The following is a 22,769-nucleotide window of genomic DNA, read 5'->3' as shown; positions in this document are numbered from 1 at the left end:
TGACAAGAAATATAGCTGAAAGGAAGGAGAATGAGGACTCTGGATTAAAAGTGTGTTTATTTTTCAGGGCAGAAGATTGACTGTCAGGCAGTGTTTTGGAATTAGGGCTAAATCCCACCAAATTTCTGACCCATCTAAATTAGAAAGGCTTTGAGCAGATGTCATTGCTGTGTATAATCTGAAGCTAAAAGTGTGATGTACCCCAAATTTGCAATTTCTCTTTATGTCAATGTCTGCTAATGTTGCTTTCTGAAGGAATTTGTATTTAAATGCATGGGCAAGATCCTCAGCTGGTATAAATTAGAGTAACGCCACTGAAGGCAATAGAACTATCACTGAACTACACACACTGAGGAACTGGACCAGGATCATTTTTTATCTTGTATCAATATTTGTATATTACAGTTATATTAAGGGGTGTAGCATGAGCACTCAAGGAACCTGGAAGATTCTTTACTGTGAAGATGCTCCAAAAGCACTGAAGAGCATAAATATGGTTATTATTAATTTGTATTACCATAATGCTTAGAAGACCTATCATGGACCAAGACCCCATTGTGCTATGTGCTCCACAAAACAAAAAGATGGACCCTTCCCCAAAGAGCTTAAGAGTTAAGTATAAAATGAGAGATAACTGATGGATAGAGATAGACGGGAGTACATAAGAATGGCCATATTGGGTTGGACCAAAGGTCCATCTAGCCTAGTATCCTGTCTACGGACAGTGGCCAATGCCAGATGCCCCAGAGGAATAAACATGTAATCATCAAGTGATCCATGCCCTGTTGCCCATTCTCAGCTTCTGGCAAACAGAGGCAAAGGACACCATCCCTGCCCATCCTGGCTAATAGCCATTGATGGACCTATCGTCCATGAAATTACCTAGTTTTTTTTAACCCTATTATAGTCTTGGCCTTCACAACATCCTGTGGCAAAGAGTTCCACAGGTTGACCATGCATTGTGTGAAGAAATCACTTCCTTTACAAGGCAAGAAGGAGACAGCGTTGGACAGCATGATAGGCAGTGATCTCAGCACACCAGAAGCCTGACTATGGTCATGTTTATGTAGGCATTATGGAAAAGGAGAGTGTTAAGGAGAGATCTGAAAGATGATAATGAGATAGCTTTATGGATGTTTACGGAGAGTGTCTCCAAATCATGAGGGGCAACATGGGAGAAAGCACAAAGGTACTTGTCTGAAAATTGAACAAGTGGTCCAGGAAGCTGGCATGACTGGCCAATTGGAGGCAGCAGTTGACATCTCAATAACGACTGAGAGGTGACACGTATGGGATAAGTTGTAAAAGATTGAAAGTGAACATAGACGTTTATGTTTGATGTGCTAGAGAAGGGGATGCTAGTGGAGGGATGCAAAGAGAGGTGACATGGTCAAAGCCAGGGGCTAGGAAAATGATCTTTGTAGCAGCATTCTGAATGGATATCAGTGGAGCAAGATTGCATTTGTCATGGCCAGGGAGAAGGTTATTGCAGTAATTATGATATGAAATGACAAGAGCCTAGAGGAGAGGTTTCGCAGTGTGAATAGGTAGGAAAGGCAGTATCTTAGAGATGTAATGCAGAAAGAATAAAGTTTTAGACACAGCCTCGATGTGAGGACCTAGAGGCACCTGAGTCAAAGATGACACCCAGGTTATAGGCTTGTGCGACAGGCAGGATGGTGATGTTGTCCACGGTAATCAAGAAAGGAGGTAGTGGTGAAGAGGGTTTGGCAGAAAGATTACGAGCTCAGTTTTAGCTACGTTGAGCTTGAGCTGATAGTTAGACATCACAAAAAGATGTCAGAGAAAGACTGAGATTTTTAGTTTGCAAAGAAGATAGGTCTGGAGTAGAGAGATAGATGATTTATCCACAAAAGGAGAAATCATACTGAATTGTAAATGTCACTGTAATATTTGCATTTATTCTGATACAATGCTATGATGTCTGTGATGCATTATCTCATATTGAACTGTATCAAATATATAATGTAAAAAAAATGAAAAGGGAGGTAATGTATGTAGCTAACCGCTGAAAAAAACATAGATCTGATCAGTTCCTTAAAGAATTGTAAGTAATGATAACCACCAAAGAAAATCCACATTGAACCTGAATATCATGATTCATAAATGAATCATTGATTTAGTGAAAAATATCTATTTCATGAAAATGTGATGAAACACTATTGTGCTGAGAATGCCTTGCTGTTTGGCATAATCATATTTTCCTCTCCTAAAATGTTCTGCTTCTTGGCCTTATATTCCATATCACATCACTTATGAAAAGAAAACCTTCAATGCAGTCAAGTAGCAACTGACCAATTCAGTGCTTGGGAACCTGAGTCTAGGGATCCCATCAGAGATGACTCCTTTTATTAACAGAGCCAAGAAGAAGGCATTACGGCTCCAGTCTGTAAAGGGAAGAACCATGTAACCCAGTGATAGTGGAATGGAGCTGAACAAGCCTTGCCTTCTAGTAACAGGACAGGAAGAGCAGCTCTGATGTTCCTTGCTAGTTTAGAGCATCCATTCCTTCAGCCTGTCTGCCTGTCCAGTAGGGAGATCAGGAAATTAGCCCAGGAGCTCATCTGCCAGTGCAGGAAGCCAACAAAAACACTCGCAATCGGTGATGGCAGGAGACAACCTACCAGCCTATCAGGGAGCCTCAGAGACAAGGTACTTGAGTTAGGATGGATAGCAGGGAGGCACAAGATATGGCAAGAGTGCTGGTGAGCATCTCAAAGGTGTACCGGTGGGCAAGTACACTTCAAAAATCTTTGCTTGGGCAGCCATATATATTCTTATGTCATTACTTCAATTATACCATATCTAATAGCTAATAAACAAAGGATTAATTGACTAATATATGATGAATATGAAGAATAGCTAATAATAAAGCCGCTACTATATCACCATCAATGTCTTATTGCAATACATAGCGGAGGCATCCAGCATACAAACAGAAATTTAAAAAACAGGATTTTATCTTCACCTCTTAACTTCTGCTGGAAGCCAGCTTCAATGTGACTAGTAATGGTGAGAGCCTGATCATAGCAACTTTGCCCCAATATGAAAATGGCCTGTTTCTTTCTCAGTATGGCTTCAAAGATAGGGGTGAAATGGGCCAGTAAAACCCTCTTTGTTAACTTGTAAGTTGTAGAGAGGAGCAATATCAGGCATCATTTGATGGTTTCTCACGTTTGAGGAGGGAAACAAATATCACCTCACACCAGCTTTTTGGAATCTTCCCTATCAAATGTACATTAGTGAACAGGTCTGTCAGTCATGGCTTGTCTCTTTGGCCCCAAATCCTTGAGGAATTCAGGATAAATGCTGTCCTCAGCAGCCGCTCTTCTGCTTTTAGTGGCTACGAGAGCCTTGTTTATTTTTTCTATAGTGTATGGGGAAGATAACAATAAAGTGGTGGCGCTCTGTCAGACATTTAGAAGGAACTCTTTCTGACACTTTCATCTAGTCAGCTTGTCAGTTTTGATCTTTGAATTACAGAGAAGGTATGGGGCAACAGCATTAGCCATCACTTTTGGTTGACAGTGTTTAACTGGGTTAGCAGCATCAATTTACAGAAACATGCCCAGGCTTTGCGACTGGAATGAGGGAAGTCACGACCCTCCACGGTCTCATTCCATCTCTTCAGGTGGGCGGAGTTCAATGACTATTAGTTCTTTCACTGTATCTGGTTCACCATTATTTTCATGCTCTTTAAAAAGAGTGCTTCTGTTTCCAGCTGCCAGCAGGGGGGATAGACCTTGCGATAGTTGCAAGGAATGTGTTTTGTGACAGCGTGGATAAGAAGGTGAGGTAGTCATAGTTCTCTGGAATCGGCTTGATACAGTGAACCTTGTCTTCAACTTTTGCATATCTTCTGATAGATTTATCCACCACCTTCAACCTGGTATGGAGTCATGGGCTATTGCCCAAGGCATCAAGGCTCATCAGATGCCTCAGTACTAAGCAATTCCTAGCCACAGTGTTGAGAAACAGTAGATACCACATCATTTTGAACTGGCTGATTAGCAAAGCACGCACCCTCAGTGATTGTCTATCTCAAGTATCCACATTGACTCCTTCATTATGCAACACCTACAACAGTAACCTACCTGACAGAATTCTGCATATATTAATATATGCCAGTGACATAGCTCTTGTGGGTACAAGCAAAGACCTCACCACCATCAGCGACATCCTCTCAACTGACCTCAAGGTAGTGGTGGAATATTTTCAGTTCCAGAAGCTCCACCCCAGTGCTTCAAAGTCTTTGGTAATAGCCTTTTACCTAAACAACAAAGCTGCCAAAGAACCACCTAATACCACCTTTTGCAATCAATGGATCCAAAATGAGCCCTATCTGAAATACTTGTGTATGACTTTGGTAGAAGCCTGACTTGTAAAGATCATCTGGAAAAGACATGCAAAAAGATAAAAATAAAGATTAGCTGAATTGGAAACTCACAGGAATAACGGGGTGCATATGTGCACACACTTTGAACAGTGCCTTGAGCAATGGGATACTCAGACACTGAATATCACACAGCAGTCTGGGTAGGCAGCTCACATACCAAATCTCTGGATGTGCAGCTCAATACTAGAAAGAGAATTATAACTGGAACATTATAATCAACACCCATCCAATGATTGCCCACTCTGGCACATGTACCCCCACCCAACGTCCAGAGGGATGCACACAGAAATATGAGTACAATCAAACAATGACCAACCTGAACTTACTAATTAATTAGGATCTCCAGAACCTTCCAAAGCCTTTTTCAGATTGGACAAAATCCATTAAAGCATCTTAATTCAATCCTGAAGCACAATGGAAAGAATTCTGGGATAACGCTAATGTCCCAAACATACACCTGATTGCTTATGCCACAAAAAGAACTTCCAGGCTTCAATCTACCCCAGAAATAATGATCTGCACTGAATCTTTTCAGACCATCACATGGCAGATGCTGCCATTTCTTGCACTTCTGGAAGATGAGACACAATGTGACTGTCGACACCAGTTGCAAACTGGAACACACTGTAAATCAGTGCCTGCTTTGACTGATTGCTGGTGTCATCTCAGACTTAAAACAAGACACTTTTGAAGTGACTCATTGGCTCACTGAGCTGTATTTGGTTATTTGAACATTGCTAATCACCTCTCTTGCCATATGAAAGAAGACGAATAAGGAATCTCTTAACTATTTAAAAGATATACTTAATTGACATTAATAGACAAATGTGCTCATTTATAGTGAAACAAGTCTGCAAATGTTTCCAGTACAGACCTAAGAGTTGTACAAGTGAGTTGCTTTCACTTGGGTTTTTTGCATGCTAGTAATATTATTGAAACAATTTTTAAAGAACGAAGGCAATGTGCTACAAATGTTCATTTGCTAAATATATCTTGTTATAACATTATTATAGCTCTGAGAAGTGCTGCAGACTTCAGAAATCCCAAAGCTAAGCACAACAATTTGCATGCCAAAATACACTTACACTTACATCATATAATATTAGTAGGAAAGTCAGAGAGGGCAAAAACCCTGCAGTTTTTGCCATTTAATTTGATGATAACCAACTTCCTGATTTGTTCCTTTCTTTTAGCAAGAGCATTGTTTTTGTCCTTTGTGTTTTGCCCATAGATCTCCATACAGAATTATCTGTGTACCAAAATTATGCTTTATACCATACACAATACAGAAGTTAGAGGGAAATACAGACATTACTGCTATTAATTTCAATACTATGAAACCTCTAGATTGCTTCCCCTTTATTTTTGGCAAAATAATCATTCTTGCAAACTCTATTTTACTACAAAATGCTACCTGTATATACTGTGGGCTACAGTTCCTATATATTTTACTCCACATATTGAAGTAAATCTAAAAACCAGTTCTGGAGAAGACAGATTTTTGTTTATTGTGCTTCACTGTTTTGCCAACAAACATATAATAGTTTTTATGCCAAATCCAGTTCACCTTATTCACATGGAATTCTGCATTCCACTCAGAAGATTTGTGTGTGTGTATCTTCTCTGCCTGGTAGTTTTGTTAATTCTGTGTGATAGAGTATCTAATTAAAATGTATATATAAAATTATAGCAGATTGGGAATAGCAGGATTCCTCAAATTGTCTGCAGAAGTGAATATTCATCTCACAAGGAAAATAAAAAACTCCCCCCTTTACAGGTCTTGCCACGTTTGAAACAAATTATACGGAATGCACAATAACACCTCTATACTTAGATGAAAAATGTTCAAAGCTTTCAAAAGTCTGGGTTTATTTATGTAGAAACTATTAATGTCTACACCTTGTCTTGAGGGATAAGAGAAATAAATAAATATGCTTGATTAAATATCCTGAATATTAATATTTTGTAATTAAGAGATAACATTTATCATAGCAAATGTACATCACCCACCAATACCCACTACTTTTTTAGTATCCCAATGAATTTGGATATATTATGTATCTAAGGCAAGATACACACTTTTAAAAACTTTACAGGTAACTATACATATGTACACAACATACGGCAACAACATTGGGATGGATGATATGGAATCTGCTAAAAAATTGCTATAGAGTAGAATGAATGTTAAGAATAAAGGAGGAAATATCCTCTATCTTTCTAAGGGCCTGGTTCAGGAAAGCAGTACTTCAGGACATCACTTGTGCATGTGCTTAAGTTCTATTGAAGTCAAGTTAACCACGTGTTTCAGTTCTCTCCTGAACTGGGACCTAAGGGTAAAAATTTCAAAAATGTCTAAGGCTATGTCTACACTGCTATGTTAGCCCAGGGTTTGAACTCAGGCTCAAGCCTAATCCCTCTTCGGTCTAAACATAAATTGTGCTAACCCAAGACTTAGACCCAGGGTCACAGGACCCCACAGAGATGGAGGGTCTGAGCCTGAATCAAGCTAGGACCCAGGGTTCAAGCCCTGTTGCTTTGCAGTGTAGTTGCAGCCCCACTGAAAGTGTGCTATGGGAGTCCACCAAAAGCATCTCACAGTCCGACTTTCTTTGCCCTCTAGAGAGCTACCTTTGGGAACTGTTAAATTTTCCCCCACAGCACCATGAACAAAGGGCTAGAGTAGCCATATTTTGAGAAGGTGCTAGGAAGTCTGGGATATGGGTGATTGGACTTGGGCCCTCACAATGCAGGGCCCCAGGTTGGGTTCTAGGGTTCAACAATCCCTAACCTGGGGTTATAAATGAGTGTAGACACTCAAGCCCTAGGTTAACAAACCCAGGGTCTGCTAATGCAAGTTCTACTAACCCAGGGCTTATGGGTGCAGCATAGACGTACCTTTAGTGCAGGGATGGGCAAACTTTTTGGGCCGAGGGCCACATCTGGGTGGGCAAATTGTATGCAGGGCTGGAGGAGGGGGTTGGGGTGTGGGAGGGAGTGCGGGGTGTGGGAGGGAGTGTGGTGTGCAGGAAGGGGCTCAGGGAAAGAGATTGGGGCAGAGGAGGAGTGTGGGGCATATGAGGGGGCTCAGGGAAGGGGGTTAGGGTGAAGCAGAGGTGTGGTGTGCAAGAGGGGGCTCAGAGCAGGAGGTTGGGGTGCAGGAGGGGTACAAGGTGCAGGCAGGGGGCTTAGGGCAGGGAGTTGGGGGGTGGGGTGCAGGAGAGGTTCGGGCTCTGGGGTGGCAGTGGCATGCAGTGGGGCCACGGCAGGCTCCCTGCATGCCTGGTCTGTCCCTAGCCCTGTGCTGCTCCTGGAAGCGCTACGGTCCTTGGGGGAGGGGAGACGGAGGGATCCACGTGCGCTGCCCTTGCCGCGCCTCCAGGTTCCTCTCCCGAAGCTCCCATTGGCCACAGTTCCTCGTTCCCAGCCAATGGGAGCTGTGGGAGGCAATGCATGGAGGCATGGGCAAAGCGGATCCCTCTGCCCCCCCCCGCCTGAGGGCCGCAGGGAAGTGGCGCCAGCCGCTTCTGCAAAGTGGCGCCATGAGGGGCAATCCTGCAGGCCGGATCCAGAACCCTGAGGGGCCAGATCCGGCCCACAGGTCGTAGTTTGCCCACCCCTGCCTTAGTGACCTTGGGTATTTCTACAACTACACTGCAATAAAACACCTATGGCTGGCCTGTATCAGCTAACACAAGCTTGTGGAGCTTGGGTTGCAAGACTATACAATTGCTGTGCAGATATTTGGGCTTGGACTGGAGCCTGGCTCTAAGACCTTCCCCTCTCATGGGGTCCCGGACCCTGAGCTCTATCCCAAGCCCAAATATCTACAATGCAATTTTTAAACTCCAAAGCCTGAGCCCTGTGAGCCTGAGTCAATTGACATGGGTTAGATGCAGGTATTTTATTAGGGTTGCCAACTTTCTATTTGCAGGAAACCAAACACCCTTGTCCTGCCCCTTCTCCGAGGCCACTGTCCCCTACTCACTCCATCCCTCCGCCCTATGTCACTCGCTCTCCCCCATCCTCGCTCACTCACTCATTTTCACAAGACTGGGGCAAGAGGTTGAGGTGCGAGAGGGAGGTGAGGCCTCCTGTGGTGGGGTGTGGGCTCTGGGGTGGGGCTAGAGATGAGGGGCTTGCAGTGCAGGAAGGGGCTCTGGCCTGGAGGTTGGGGCTGAGGGATTTGGAGTGTGGGAGGGGGATCTAGGCTGGGGCACCAGGTTGGAGTATGGGAGAAGGTATGGGCTCTGGGCTGGGGGGGGAAGACTCCGGGGTGGGATGCGGGAGGGCGTGTGCACTCTGGGAGGGAGTTTGGGTGCAGGCAGGGGCTCAGGGGGCAGGCTGCAGGCAGCGCTCTCCTCAGGTGGCTCCCAGAAGCATCGACATCTCCCTCTGGCTCCTAGGCGGAGGCACGGCCAGGTGGCTCCACGTGCTGCCCCTGCCTGCAAGTGGTTCCCTCGCAGTTCCCAGTGGCCGCAGTTGCTGGTCAATAGGAACTGCACAGGTGGAGCTCGGGGCGGGGACAGCACGCAGCGCCCCCCTAGCCTCTCCACTACCTAGGAGCCAGAGGGAGATGATGAAAGCTTGCCAGAAGTTGTGCGGCCAACCAATCTTTTAACGGCCCGGTCAGCAGTGCTGACCAGAGCAGCCAGGGTCTCTTTTTGACCAGGCATTCTGGTCAAAGACCAGATGCCTGACAACCTATGTTTTATTGCAGTGTAGACATACCCTTTGAGGTCAGATTTCCAAAGCACCTAAAGGTTTCGATAGTGTCTAGTGAGATTTTCAAAAATGCCTAAGCACGTTAGGCACCTAACTCTCAGATTTCAATGGGACTTAGGCATTTTTCCTAAGTTAAGTCGGAAGCCCCAGTGGAACTCAGTGGGGCTCATACTTGAAAGTCACAGAAGCTTTTGAAAATGTTGTCCTAAGTGTCTGACAGGAGACTAGTTTCAAAGTCAACAGCTTTTGTTACACTTTCCACCCAGAGGGGCTGGGAGGTGCATACAAGCCCTGCAAGGAAGGATCTATGTCACTTTGAAACATGTTCTGGTGCTTATTAAAACTCTCACAAAGCAGCAAGAATACATACGTCACCTTGTGACTTAATGCTCTTGAAGCTGATGAGTAAATGAAGGACTATTTTATGGTTAGCTGTTGCTTTAAACAGTTTTTTCTTTTAATGAAGGAAACGCAGAGGCCACTGACTCACCACAAGGTCACAGGGTTAACTCTTCTCAGCTGAAAAAGATTTGCTGTATTCTTCTTTCCATTGCCTGGGGTTCAGCTTTGCCCTGAAAATGGGCTACTTGTATACTAGTTATAGTTTTGTAAGTGCTAACCCAGTGGAACAGTAACAACACAGGTAGTTTTACAAGCAATATTGAAACTAGAGCATTATTACATTTTTAATTTTAAACCCATGTTTGTTTCCAGGTAATAAAGATGTGGCAAAGGGAAATAGATGGCTGGAGGAATTAGACATGCTTTCTGCCCTCCTCGTGATACACTGGATTAGATGAACATTGTAAAAAACAGAATGGTAAAGCAGTATTTTCTTTTTACTGAAGCAGTGAGACTCTCCCTCCTGTTCAAGAAAAATACATTTGAGTTTGAAAAAAAGGAACTGAAATAATGATTCCAGTGTAATAAGATGCATGCAAAATATGATGGTAACGGTGGATATCATAGAGGGGAGATTGCCTTTTAAATGAAAGGCAAAAAGGACCCAGGGTTGCTAACCCTCCTGGACTGTCCTGAAGTATCCAGGAATTAAAGCTTAATTTTTAATTAAAGATTATGTCATGTGATGAAAGCTCAGGGAATATGTCTTATCAAAATTGGCAACCCTAAAATGGCCCCAAGTAGATTCCGTTTCTATGGCCCAAAATACCCTTTTGCAACCACTGCTTTTGCATGTGTAAATCAGGCATGTTACTCTCCAATCTGCACTTGCAAATGCAAGGGATGTGCCCACAAATGGTTGCTTGTGCAGAATCAGAGGCCATGTTTTTGCAAACTTGGCCCTGTATGTCTTTTCAAAGCCACGCTGATTCATTGTCACATCTTGGGCCTGCAAGTGCATGGAAAAGGGACGAAAGTCAACATGCTGCACTCACAACCCCAGCAGAGTGCTTACTTCTATCCCTAGCAGGAGATCTACCCACTTAGCCCTGGTGGAGTGGAGGGCTCTATCTCAGGGTAGATCTGGGCCCCAGAGTGCTGGAAATGCCAGCTGCCCAAAAGTGCAGAACTGTTCTTGCCCAGATCCTTGGAGGATTGCTCTTCCCTCACTTTCTGCAGTCTCAACAGCACTGATATCTATGCACACTACCTCTTACTGGGAGCTGAGCTCATCCTCTCCCCTTGCAGAAAGCCCAGCAGGCTCAGTTGTGACATTGTAGCTAGTGGTTGTGGGCACACCAAGGCTCTGCCTCGCCCTGCCCCTGAGCTGAGCTTCTTCAAGTTCTGGCTGCACGTGGTGCTTTAGGCACCTACCTGGCTGGGGGTGCCATGGAGGCTAAGGCGGCAGTGACGGCGGAGAAGGCAGCTCTGCGCACCCCCAAGTGCTCCCGCTGCCGGAACCACGGCTTTGTGGTGCCAGTGAAGGGCCATACGGGCCACTGCCGCTGGAAGCTCTGCCCGTGCGACAAATGCGCGCTCATCACAGAGCGCCAGAAGATCATGGCGGCTCAGAAGGCGATGCAGGGGCAGGAGCCGGATGCCCCACCCAAGGAGACATCTCCGCCTGAGGCCTGCACCCCAGTTCATGGTAAAGGTCGGAAGTCTCCTGCAGTTGGCCCAAATACCTCTGAACACAGCAGCCATGTGACCGCGTGTGAAGGAGCCAAGACCGCCCCAGCAGCCAGCAGCAGCAGAACCAGGACCTGTAGGGCACTACCTGCTCCCAGCTCCCCGCTCTGTGGGAACTTTGGTAGGGACCAGCTCAGCATTGGGGTGTCTGTTCCATAGGCCTCCACTCAAGATGATGAACTTCTACCTCTGTGTCCATCTGTCTGTCTGTGTCCATCATTCAGTGTCTGTCCATCTACCAGAGGGTACTGTTGGGCCAGGGTCTGTCCATTCATCTTCTATGCCTGTCTAGTGCCTCAGAAATCTTTAGGTCCCAGGTGACCTGTTCCCCGGGGCTGCTGAAACTGCTCTCACTTTGCTTCCCAGTTCTGGGGACATGTTTTCAGGCACGTGTGTTTTGTATGCAGTGCTGCACTGATTGTTGGTTTTGCAAACTTTCCAAGCTGCGCTCATGGACTTTATAGCTGTAGAACCACCCTAGGCAGCTCCTCAGCTTGTTTCCTTGTTGCAAAGATGGATTCATGCTACTAGTCCCTGTTTAAGAGGGAAATGAATCTGTGACAGGACCCTGATTATTCAGTACAGCACCTTGAGCACTTTCTTCTGAGCTGTGTTGTTATTTTCACATTTACAGACATGCCCTCCAGCAAAAGCAAAAGAAAAAACCCCACAGAAAAACAGCAAGTACAGAGAAATTGGGAAGTTCCTGCTGGAGTTGTCTAGAGCAGGCATTTTATGGTGGCAACGTAAAAAAAGAGAAGGAAAGCTCCTGAGCTGGATTTATGCAGCTCAGATGAGATTTGGCTGCAATCAGTTGGTGTAAAGTTTATTTTGTATTTAAGAATAGAAAATAGAATACAGAGATGCAAAATTCCTATGGTCATTTAGTCCATCACTTCTGACATTGTTCTCTACACAGTAGAGGCTGTAGGGTGTGTCTTGTCTAATCCATTATTATTATTATTTATTAAGACTCCCACTGACCACAGTAGTCATTAGACTGGGCCCCTGAAGAGTTAACAATCTTAGAAGACAACACAAGAAAGACCAGATGCTCTGGGAGATGGGGAGGAAGGAATCACTTTAGATAGTTCCAGCTCAGCCTCATCCACCAATGATTATTTAATTTTTATGCTTATGGGCCTCACAGAAGAAAAAGGCTTCAAGGAGGGATTTGAATGGATGACGTTTTGAGACACAGATATAGTCTAGTCATAGATGATGGGGGTTCCACTACTTTGGAGGATCTCTTTGTGAACAAGATTTTTTTTAATAGCAAAATACATTGATTCTTTGAAAATTAACTCTGTAGAAATGAGAGAGAGTGTGAGGTCAATATCTTTTATTGGACTGACTTCTGTTGGTGGAGCTTCATGGCTCTGCAGGTGACCTGAGGTCCGGGAAGAGTTCTGTGAAGCTCAAAAACTTGTCCCTTCCACCAACAGAAGTTGGTCCAATAAAAAGATATTACCTCACCTACCTTCTTTTCTCATATCCTGGGACCAACATGGCTACAAAACTGCAAACAACTCTATAGAAATTACAGCTATCACAAGGTACAGAGCTCTTTATTCCCTCTCATTGATTTCAGTAGTAAATTTTACTTGATTTACAAGTGTAAAAGGTGATTATTTTCTAACTGTTGCCACAGGTAACTAGAAATCAAGCTGTTTGTCATACCTGTTAGGGCAGCAGAGGTATTAGAGATTCTACAATCAGTAGTTTGCCGACAACTTGGTTCAGGATGCACAAGGCAGATTTTGCTCTCCCAAAGCTATATTAACCTGTCTTCCATCACTGTTGAGCTCCATTCTTTCCTCCCCAATCCTAAATTTTCTAATAAACAAAAAGAAAAAATTGAATAAGAAGTGAAGGTAAAACCAAAGGGCCAGCTTCTGCCTTCAGTTACACTGGCTGAGGACAGAATTTGGCACTATGATTCTATTTCTATCTGCCTTCAAACTGTTTGCAGTGATATTTTTGCTTGTTTTTACTTTTCTTCGCTGCTTGTTTCATAGCCCGTCCTGCTTTGCCTCAAGAATGTGTTGTCAGTCCAGAATACCTGGAGAGAGAACCTCCAAAACTGTATCCTGGGTACTCTGGTATGTACCCATACCACCCATTCCCCATGAGCTTTGCCATCAATCAGCCAAGCTGCAGGGGAGCACCAGTGTCTCCAGGGATCCCTCTTCAAAGAGGTTTCAGACATGTCCCTACCAACCATGGACCAGGGAGTGCTGCTCCTCTGTCAGTAAGTAGTGGTTTCTTTTAATTGCTGCTGAATACGTTGCTCTTTGTATTGTAGGATGCAATCTTGCCATTAGAGTAGCTATGAAAAGTTAGCCTGGACACTAATTACTTCAGTGGCATCTTGATACATAAGCTAATCAAACCAGGAACAAATAATAATGTTAAAGGTCTGACCGGAATCTAGAAAAATCAAAGGGGTTCAAAGTTGTGGGCCAGATTCTGCAAGCCCCCTGTGCTCGCAGCTCTTGTTGATTTCAGTGGCATTTCTGTGTGCAGAGGCCTTGAAGGATAAGGATTCAGAGGGAAAATTAACCACTAAAATGTGACCAGTTTGTGTCAGCATAGCTATCACAAAATGTCTCCTGGGTTCCCCTGTGAAATCCAATTAGTATAGCAGGGCTCGCCTCCCAGGACAACAGGCTGCACGGTGGAAGTTTTGGCACAGGAAAAATCCAGAGTGGGGCAGATCAGGAGCTGGCGGCAGATCTGATGTGGGAAAAGGCAGTACTACTGATTGGTGAGGCTGCCAGCAGGCGGGAGGGACGGGGAGGGAGGAGGCGGCGCTGATCCGTGGAGCTGCCGGTGGGTGCTCAGCACCCACAATTTCTTTTCGTGGATGCTCCAGCCCCGGAGCACCCATGAAGTCGGTGCCTATGACTGCAATTCCCATCTGCTGCAAGCCCCTTGGGGCTATGACAAGCAGGAGCAATTTAGGGGACCTCTATTGTTGTCCTCACCTCTGTCTTAGCCTCTAGCAACAGGCAAAATAGGAGCAGCAAGAATAACTTCTCTTCTGCCACTGCATCAGACAGGGATGAATCTGACCCTAAAATTGTAGATACATGTTTAAATGTTCTTACTATCGCCATATGTATAGTATCTCAGGTCATCGTGGCAAAAACCTGCCATCTGAGACACTGCCAAGCAGCCTTTTGGGTTGTGTTGTTTTTTTTTTTAAATAAAAATATTTTAACAATCAGAAATGGGCTCGGCAAATTTTTTAAAAAAATCAGTTAAAGCAGTATTTTGTTTGGATTTAAATAAACTCAGTCCCCCCTGCATGTTTGCAAGCCAAATATGAAGCAGTGTGCTAGTCTGTGGGAATGAGAAAGTACCACTGACAAGAAACATGAAAAGTGAAACGGACTAATTGATTTAGGTTCTCCAAAGTGAGAGAATTACAAAATAAAATAAAAAAAATCTACAGCATAAATGGTGAAAAATATGTGGATTTTCCCACCAATCTAAAATAGTTATGTATTGTTAATCACACAGGTAACAACAGTAATAGTATATTTATACCTATAGTGCTTTTCATTAGTAGAGCTCAGAGTGCTTTACAAAGGAGATCACTATTATTATCATCAATAGCTTTTCACAAATACCAGTATATGATAAAAAGCCTGTACTTTCATATTTTTCTGTTTTGGGGGGGAGGTGGGGGGTTCTAGCTTTCTTTGAGAGAGGGAGGAAATCTCTCTGGCTCCCCTTCATTTTTCTTTTATTCCGCCACCAAATCTTTCAAAGAGGGTTTAACTTGATTCCCAGCAGAGCCTATGAATCTTGCTTCTGTGTGAGACTGGGGGTTGCTTTGAGAGAAACACTGTGTGTGAAAACTCTGCCAAGCGGTTATGGCACAGTAGAGGGAAATTTGATGCTAAACAGTGAGCCTTCTGCTCTTCCCTCTGCTGCTCTGGAAGGTTAAAAAAAAAAAATCAGAAAATTTCAACAAAAATGGAAAGAAATTAGCTTTTGTCTAATTTCTTAATAGACAACTGATTTTTTGGCAAAAATTCAAAAACAAATTCCAATCAAAAACTGAAATACTTTGATTCAGAAATGCTGTTGTGGTGTCTCATGGGATTTGTATTTCATAATCCCATTCTCATGTATAGGCTAGGCTGCCTGGTTGGACCACCTCTCACAATGATCAGGGTCACCCCTGTAGGGGGATGCACTACCTCGGTGCATCATGGGAAGTGCAGTCCCAAGGAGCCCTGCCATTAGAGAATGGAGACATGGGAATTGTAGCACATTTGCTTCTGAAGTGCTACAGCAGCATATGTAATTAAAATATTTCTGGTTTGGGGCATTTGGTTTCTCATCAAAAATTGAAGTTTTTTGCAGAAAGTAGATACTTTACCTGAAAAATTGTGTTCAACTGAAAATTTAATTTTCCATCAAAAACAGTTTCAACAGAACATTTTTGAACAGCCTAGTCAGAGGTCATCTGGAGAGGGAAGTTAGTGGGGAATGGGTCAGTGCGGAAAGGAATCTGGGGAGTCCCAGAGAGCCCAGGCTGCAACCTGAATGTCTACAAAGCAATTAAACAGCCGCATAACTGGACCCTGAGCCCCATGAACCTGAGTCAGCTGACATGGGCCAGTTACAGGTGTTTAATTGCAACATAGACATACCTTCAGTACCTTCAAAAGATGAGCCTGGGATCTTAAATTCATAACTTTGCTAGACACTTAAGCCATGTCTACACTACAGAGCTTACAGCAGCACAGCTATACCAATGCAGCTGGTGCCACTGTAAGATCTCATGTAGCTGCTCTATGCTGACAGGAGAGAGCTCTCCCATCAGCATAATTAAACTACCCCTAATGAGCGACGGTAGCTATGTTAGTAGGAAAAGATCTCCCACTGACATAGCGCTATGCACACCACACATATGCTGGCATAATTATGTCGCCCAGTGGGATGGAATATTCACATCCCCAAGCGACAAATTCTGCCGACATACGTGGTAGTATAGACAAGGCCTAAGAATCACGGATTCAATAGGGATACTGGTTTTATGTCTCATTATAACAATCTGTAACCTACTAACCCTTCTTTGTCATATTACCGCAGAGGCGTTAATGGCCTCCTTCATTTTGAATGGTCCCTTGCAATGTGTGTTAACACCTATGCTTAACAATCTGTTCCACCTTGTATTTAGCTTTGACACTCTGATTACTTTTCCTCGCCCTGAAGAGCTCGCAGGGCTTGTCTACACTTACGTTTTATAGCGCTCTAACTTGCTGCCTCAGGGGGTGTAAAAATCACCTCTCAGTGCAACAAATCTGAGTGCTTTAAAGCACTAGTGTAGACAGGCTCTGAGTGCTGGGAGCTGCGCTCCCAGTGCTCGGAGCTAATCCCCTTGTGGAGGTGGATTACCAGGAGTTCTGGGAAAGCTTTCTCCCAGTGCTTGCGTGCGACCACACTCGCACTTCAAAGCGCTGCCACGGGAGCATTCCTGCGGCAGCGCTTTGAAGGTTCCAGTGTAAACATATCCTGTAGCTCAAAGGCTTGTCTCTGGGCTTGTCTACACTTAAAATGCTACAACAGCACGGCTGCGCTGCCACAGTGTTTCAGTGTAGACACTGCCTACACCAGTGGTTCACAACCTTTTTTTACTCAGAGACTTTTAAGCTTGTATAGACAAACCAGACCCTGCAAACCCCCAACCAGAGGCGACATGTAGAGGGGCGCCCCCAGATTTCTGCCTTCCTTTTGACCCTGCTCCCTGAAGTGCAGATGTAACAGGGCAGAGAAATAGTATATGTCCTTGGCTAGCTGCTGCCTGTTCATGGAGTCTCCAGCTGTTAGGCAAACCCTTCTGATGGCAGGGGGAGATCTCTCTTCTGCAGTGATGTTGCGATTTTTGGTTGCGCCCCACCCCCAACCCAGACAGGCTCGGTGCCCTCTGATGAGTCAAGGGGTGGCTGTGGCATTCCCTCCCCAAGCCTGAGCCCTGCTCCCTGGGGCTGAAGCCAAAACCCTGGGCAGCGGGGCTGTGGCTTCAGCTCCAGGCAGCTGAAGTCCAGTCCTTGGTGGCACCCTTGAAAACTGCTGCTTGAGAATCAGTATCTATGCCAAAGGGAGGAGTTCTCCCTTCAGTGTAGGTAATCCATCTCCTTGAGAGGTAGTAGCTAGGTTGACAGAAGATTTTTTTTCCATTCACCTTATGCTGTTTTACTGTCACATCCTCTGCCCGACATAGTGAAACTGACCTAATTTTCTAGTTTAGACCAGCCCTCAATCTCTTCCATCAACAGACATTGGTCCAGTAAAAGATATTGGACCCACCTTGTCTCTCTTGAATCCAATTATGCATGCATATAAATACCTACTTCCGTGTGTTATTGTGCCAGTCTCCAGCCATTGCTAACAGATGCTCACTTTTATGAGGACTTCAAAACAAAAAACAGGAAACAACTGAGCTGCGGATTAAAAGTGGCACGTGCACAGCGATGACTAACTTTTTCATGCGTCTCATTTGGCATTAAGGATCCCTAATACAAACCAGGAAATAAGTCACCAACAGCTGCTGTTTTTCAGTTATGGATCCATAATATCAAGTGATTCATACGAAGCCTCATGAAAAAGTGATTCATCACTGCTTATGTGAAGGACCCACTTTTAATCCACAGCTCAGTTTTGGGACTTTACCTAAATTGCAAACTCTCAAGAATCTGGCAACACTGGTGGAGCCAAGGTTAGTAATTCCTGGAAGTATGGATTTGAATTCAGTGTCTCATTAATAACAAGCACTTCCTGTATTTGTTGTGTTCCGTGCTGCAGGTATGTTTAGGCCTATTCATTAAGTCTTTACTCAGATACTCATATTCCATTGCTGATGTAAAACTTACATTAGACAGGTAGACTGCCTTCAATGAAGTTTTGCCTGAGTAAGAATTTTGCGATTTCCCCTGTAGCAGGGTTTTAACAATAGAACAATTAACAGAAGAATACTGATCAGTGAAGTAAATTACGGCTTTTCATTTTAACACGTCATATGTAATGCCACTGATTTCACTGCAGTTAGTATGGAAGTGAGAGTGGTGGTTGGATAGGGTGGTTAAGACAATATCTGGACTGAAGGAGCTTTATTTTATGTGTTTGTGTAGATGCAAGACGCAGGTGGAGATTTCCAACAAGGTTACTACCCTATGCTTCCTCAGTTTATACCTCCGGGCTTTCGGCCAGAGATTCACTACATTCCACCACCCCTGCCGCTTCTGGCTGAAACACCCAAGGAAGCATCTGGTAAGTAAGTGTGAGGTGAGCGATATTATGCATGAAGCATTTCAAATCTCAGGGAGCTGTTTTATATGGTAAAATGTAGGATGATGCGTCCTGCTCATTGGTATGTAAAATACAACAAAAGCTTTCAACTATATTGGTTGGTAAATTCTGTGCATTTGTATTTCCCTTAAAAACTATATCATGGCTCTCTAAAATCAACAGGAATTGTGTACCTGGAAGGACAGCAGAATTTGACCTTTATTATCTGTAATAAAACCTCTCAAATGGCTCTAATTTTCATCCCAAAGTTGCATACATTCCACACAAATTCAGTGGCCTTTCACTGTTGTAGTTGAAAATGATGTACATCACTAATAATCATTTATTCAGAAACCGAGGTCACAGAAAATTGGTGTACACCAATGGGCTGTATCCCACAGCCATTTACATTTTCTGCTTGAATAATTTTTAGGTTCCTCAGTTTGGGTCTTTGTCACATGCTGCATCCCACATTCTTTGTCACATGCTGCATCCCACATTTTGGGCATGGCAGGTATGTCTGTAATGATTTTTTAAAATTTTGGACAAGTTTTCTATTCAAATACAGCCATTTGTGGCCACAAGAGGGAAGAACTGCTCAAAGAATAAATCACCAGCACCAATAGAATGAAGCGCCTGGGTTATGCCAAACCCTAGTTCAAAATATTTGTATGTGCATTTCTGTATTTCTATGCTTGGCTTATTAGGGAAAAATGAGAATCTGATTAACTGCCATGTTCTTGTGACAGACAATGTACAAATAACACCCCTGTCTTTCACCTGTTGGGAAAAGTCCAGTATCTCTTGAGTAGGGGTGGGGAGTAAAGAGAAGAGTCATCTTCATTTAATCAAATAATAGTGATTGTGGCTAATCATAGTATGTGGGACACTTGAGAGTTTGTGAGGGTTTTTACTGTAATCATCAACATTATTTCATTTCAATCAGTCATTAGAGACAGAGATGGACCCAGAGAGTGAGAGTTGGTTTCAAACTTTTCCTGGGTTTGGGGTTATTTGCTGGATTAGAAGTTTCGGCTCAGGCCAGTTTTAGGGATAGCCTAAGCCATAAAGGTCAGCTCTTGAATCAAACTTTCCTAAAGTTCCAGGATACTGGGGGGCTGGATTGGGAGTTCTAGTTCAGAATCAGGGTTCAGTTTCCAGTTCTGGACCATTGCTAGTCAGAAGCCAGCCTGAATAGTTAGAAATTCTGCACTCGTACCTGACATTAGAATTTGATTCTAAGTGCAGGACTTACTGGTATCAATCTTAAAGGACCAGAGTCCTCATTTAGCACTTTTTGGTGGTTTTTCTTTCAGAGTGAGGGATACAGGGAAAATTGATTCAGCCATATTGTACTTCAGCTTCCGGGGAGTAGGAATATCAATGGTGAATCAGTGAGGGATTATTTCTGTAGGAGGTTACAAAATAGCATTTCAGCAGAAGATACAGAAGTAAGTGAGAGGAGCTACAGTGAAACTAAACAGTGTTTGATTCCATTTTTCAAGATGCATTTTGTTCTTGTTTCAAATCCGGTGAAAGACTAATAAATAGTGAAGAAAAAAAGTGAAAAACCCACTGAAAATCAGAGCAGACAGACCCATAGGGATCTTGTCAAGTTCAAACTTACTTTGTTAGATCATTTGTCCAAAGAGATCTGCTGGACTCCGGTCAAACTGGGGCAGTCAAGGTGACAGGGGCTCGTTGTGTAGTCTTTGGCAAAGTAATTAGGAGAAAATTGATACAGAAAAGTACAGCAGGAAAAAATACGCCACTGAGCTTCTGGCCTGATGGGAATTCCAAGACAAAGGGAGCTACAAAATATCATAGCAGAAAAGGCTTCTCCCTAGGCTAACAACAGTTGCAGGAGTCTTGAATCATAGGCCTTGCAGCTAAATGACCATGATCTGCATTCATTCTCAGTCAGGTTTTATAATTGTAACTTGTAATATGTACCATGTTATTATAAAATTGAGTATCACAGTATTTCTTTTGACATAAAAGAGATACTACGCTGTAACTCTTGTTAACTTTCCCAGTTTGCCCATCAATGGTGAGTAGAACCTGAGGGCAGAAACTGTTAACAGGGTTTTTTCCTTTAAAGAACAGTGCTAGGTTGATGGGAGAGCCACTCATTGGGGGTAGATTAATTAAGTCAATGGAAGAGCCTCTCCCTTCTGCTTAGAGCGGCTACACTAGAGTTTACAGCTGCGCTGCTGTAAGCTCTCTAGTGTAGCCATAGCCCAAGAAAGAATTGTCTTCTGTGGGAAAAGGAGAGAGCTTTACGTACAAACTAGCAAGTAAACATTATGAATTCAGGATTGAGGTGTCCTACTTATTTCCTTCTGTTTTATGGTCTGCAGTCAAGGCTTTTGCACCTTCAGAATTGAAAAAGTATATATAGTGGGCATGCGATAAGGCTCACTGTCAGTAAGGTTGTAAAACAGCTCACATTACAATCCTGTTTTCACATGTGCTTAAAGTCCTAAAATACTTGCCAAGAGGGAAATTAATGCCCCTTGCCATTTTAAAACAAACAGTCTCGCTGCACTTCTTTAGACATGGCTGCAGCAAAATCAACTGGTGTTTGAAACATGAAGCTTGACCTAGACAGCCATAGTCCTCCTGATCTCAAGTGCCTTTGACTTGTTTGAGGGAAAAACTGGTTTGGATTAACTAAAGTTAGTTTATATTGAGCATTCACAGCTAAAAATGTTGAGTTCTATTAGATGTAATGTAAATTTAAGTGCGGTTTTAAAAAGCACTACAGTGTTATATTCTGTTTTTGTGTTTTAGCTGGCACCACTGGTAGCCGGGATTATGGGGTGATTTGTGAATGCAGCCAGCCATCTCGTCAGGAAGAAACCAGTGGAGACCATGCCATGTATTCTAAACATTAAATGTATGTGCATGTACTGGGGGACAGCTGCAGAGCATGCAGCACTCTGAGAGAATATCATTTGTTAATTTTGGGCTAGATTGACACTAACCCTAATGCAGTCACATAGGGCAGAAGAGGGGAGTAAGCCCCCTACCTCACTTCACAGTTGCATTAGGGCTACTAGAAACACAGTTCTGGCTCCCTTGCAGTGTACAACCCCAGGGCTGCCATTGCTCCATGGCTCATACCTTACCAATTGGCAAAGCTTTTCCAGGGCTACAGTAAATTACTCCCTTCTGGAGCAAGTGGAGATGAGGGGAGGAATTGTGACTTCAAGGTACAGTTCCTTCCCTGAGGCTTGTCTACACTACAGGTTATGTCAGTATTAACTTATGTCACTCAGGGGTGTGAATAAGCCACTCCCTCGAGCAATGTAAATTATACCGATGTAAGTGCCAGTGTGGACAGTGCTATGTCGCTGGAGAACTTCTCCTGCCAATACAGCTTCTGCCGCTCATGGAGGTGGTTTTATTATGTTGATGGGAGAGTTCCCTCATGTCAGCACAGAGCATCTTTACCAGATGCAGTGCAGCTGTGCTGCTATAGCGCTTCTAGTGGAGATTAGCTCTTAGTGATACCCCATGGTTGGGGGCTGAGCATAAAGGCTCAATCTAGCCCTTTTATGTTTAAGACATTGTTCAAAAGTGTATTGTTTGTAGGTCTGTTTGCTACCAAGAATAGCTGGTTGTGAATATTGTGGAACAGTTAAGTGATGGGATTGAGTGCCTGAAAATTGGGTGATGGGGTAAGGAAGGAAGGTTTTGGCAGCTGATACATGTAACAGAGTCAGGGCTTGATACACTGGAGTTCAGGTGGGCTTTGGAAGCTAGAAGCATAATAGGTGAGGGGCACTTGTCAATGAAAGTAGTTTTGTGGAAAGTCTGATCTTCTATACTGGCATCCGGTGCCCCCTCATCACCTTCCAGATGAACACCAGGCCCTGCTGCCTTTACAGGGCACCTTCACTTTAAATTGTGAGCATCATGACACATAGTTAAGTCTGGTTGCTCAATCTCCAGGATTTTGTGTGCTCGAGCCACCCTGTACATCCAGGGAAACATGCTATGTTGGGAGCCCACACAGTGGAAGCTAGATACCAAATTTGATTTATGGGGTGTGTTTGGGTTGCTTAATATAAATGGATTGGAATTGCATGGTGAACTCCATAAAATGTGGAGAGATTACCTAGCCAACTGTTATGAAGTAACTAGGGCAAAACGCCAGTTTCAATAATAAATCCACTAAACCACAACATACTTTCATCTATGGACAATAATGTTTGAATAATAGTGA

The 22,769-nt window shown here is 43.7% G+C and overlaps 1 protein-coding gene across 1 annotated transcript; it reads left to right on the top strand.

Moving 5' to 3' along the window:
• Nucleotides 1–10,933: 10,933 nt before the first annotated feature.
• DMRTB1 (DMRT like family B with proline rich C-terminal 1) lies at nt 10,934–22,769 on the top strand. Its single transcript, XM_050962325.1, has 4 exons — nt 10,934–11,354; nt 13,252–13,484; nt 18,382–18,520; nt 21,332–22,769. Exons 1-4 carry the CDS (start codon nt 10,934–10,936, stop codon nt 21,433–21,435), a joined length of 897 nt encoding a protein of 298 aa, XP_050818282.1. The 3' UTR covers nt 21,436–22,769.

This window comes from Gopherus flavomarginatus, chromosome 7 (assembly GCF_025201925.1).
Source record: "Gopherus flavomarginatus isolate rGopFla2 chromosome 7, rGopFla2.mat.asm, whole genome shotgun sequence".
In the NCBI taxonomy this organism is placed as follows: domain Eukaryota; kingdom Metazoa; phylum Chordata; order Testudines; family Testudinidae; genus Gopherus; species Gopherus flavomarginatus.
This window is presented reverse-complemented; position numbering and strand designations above follow the sequence as displayed.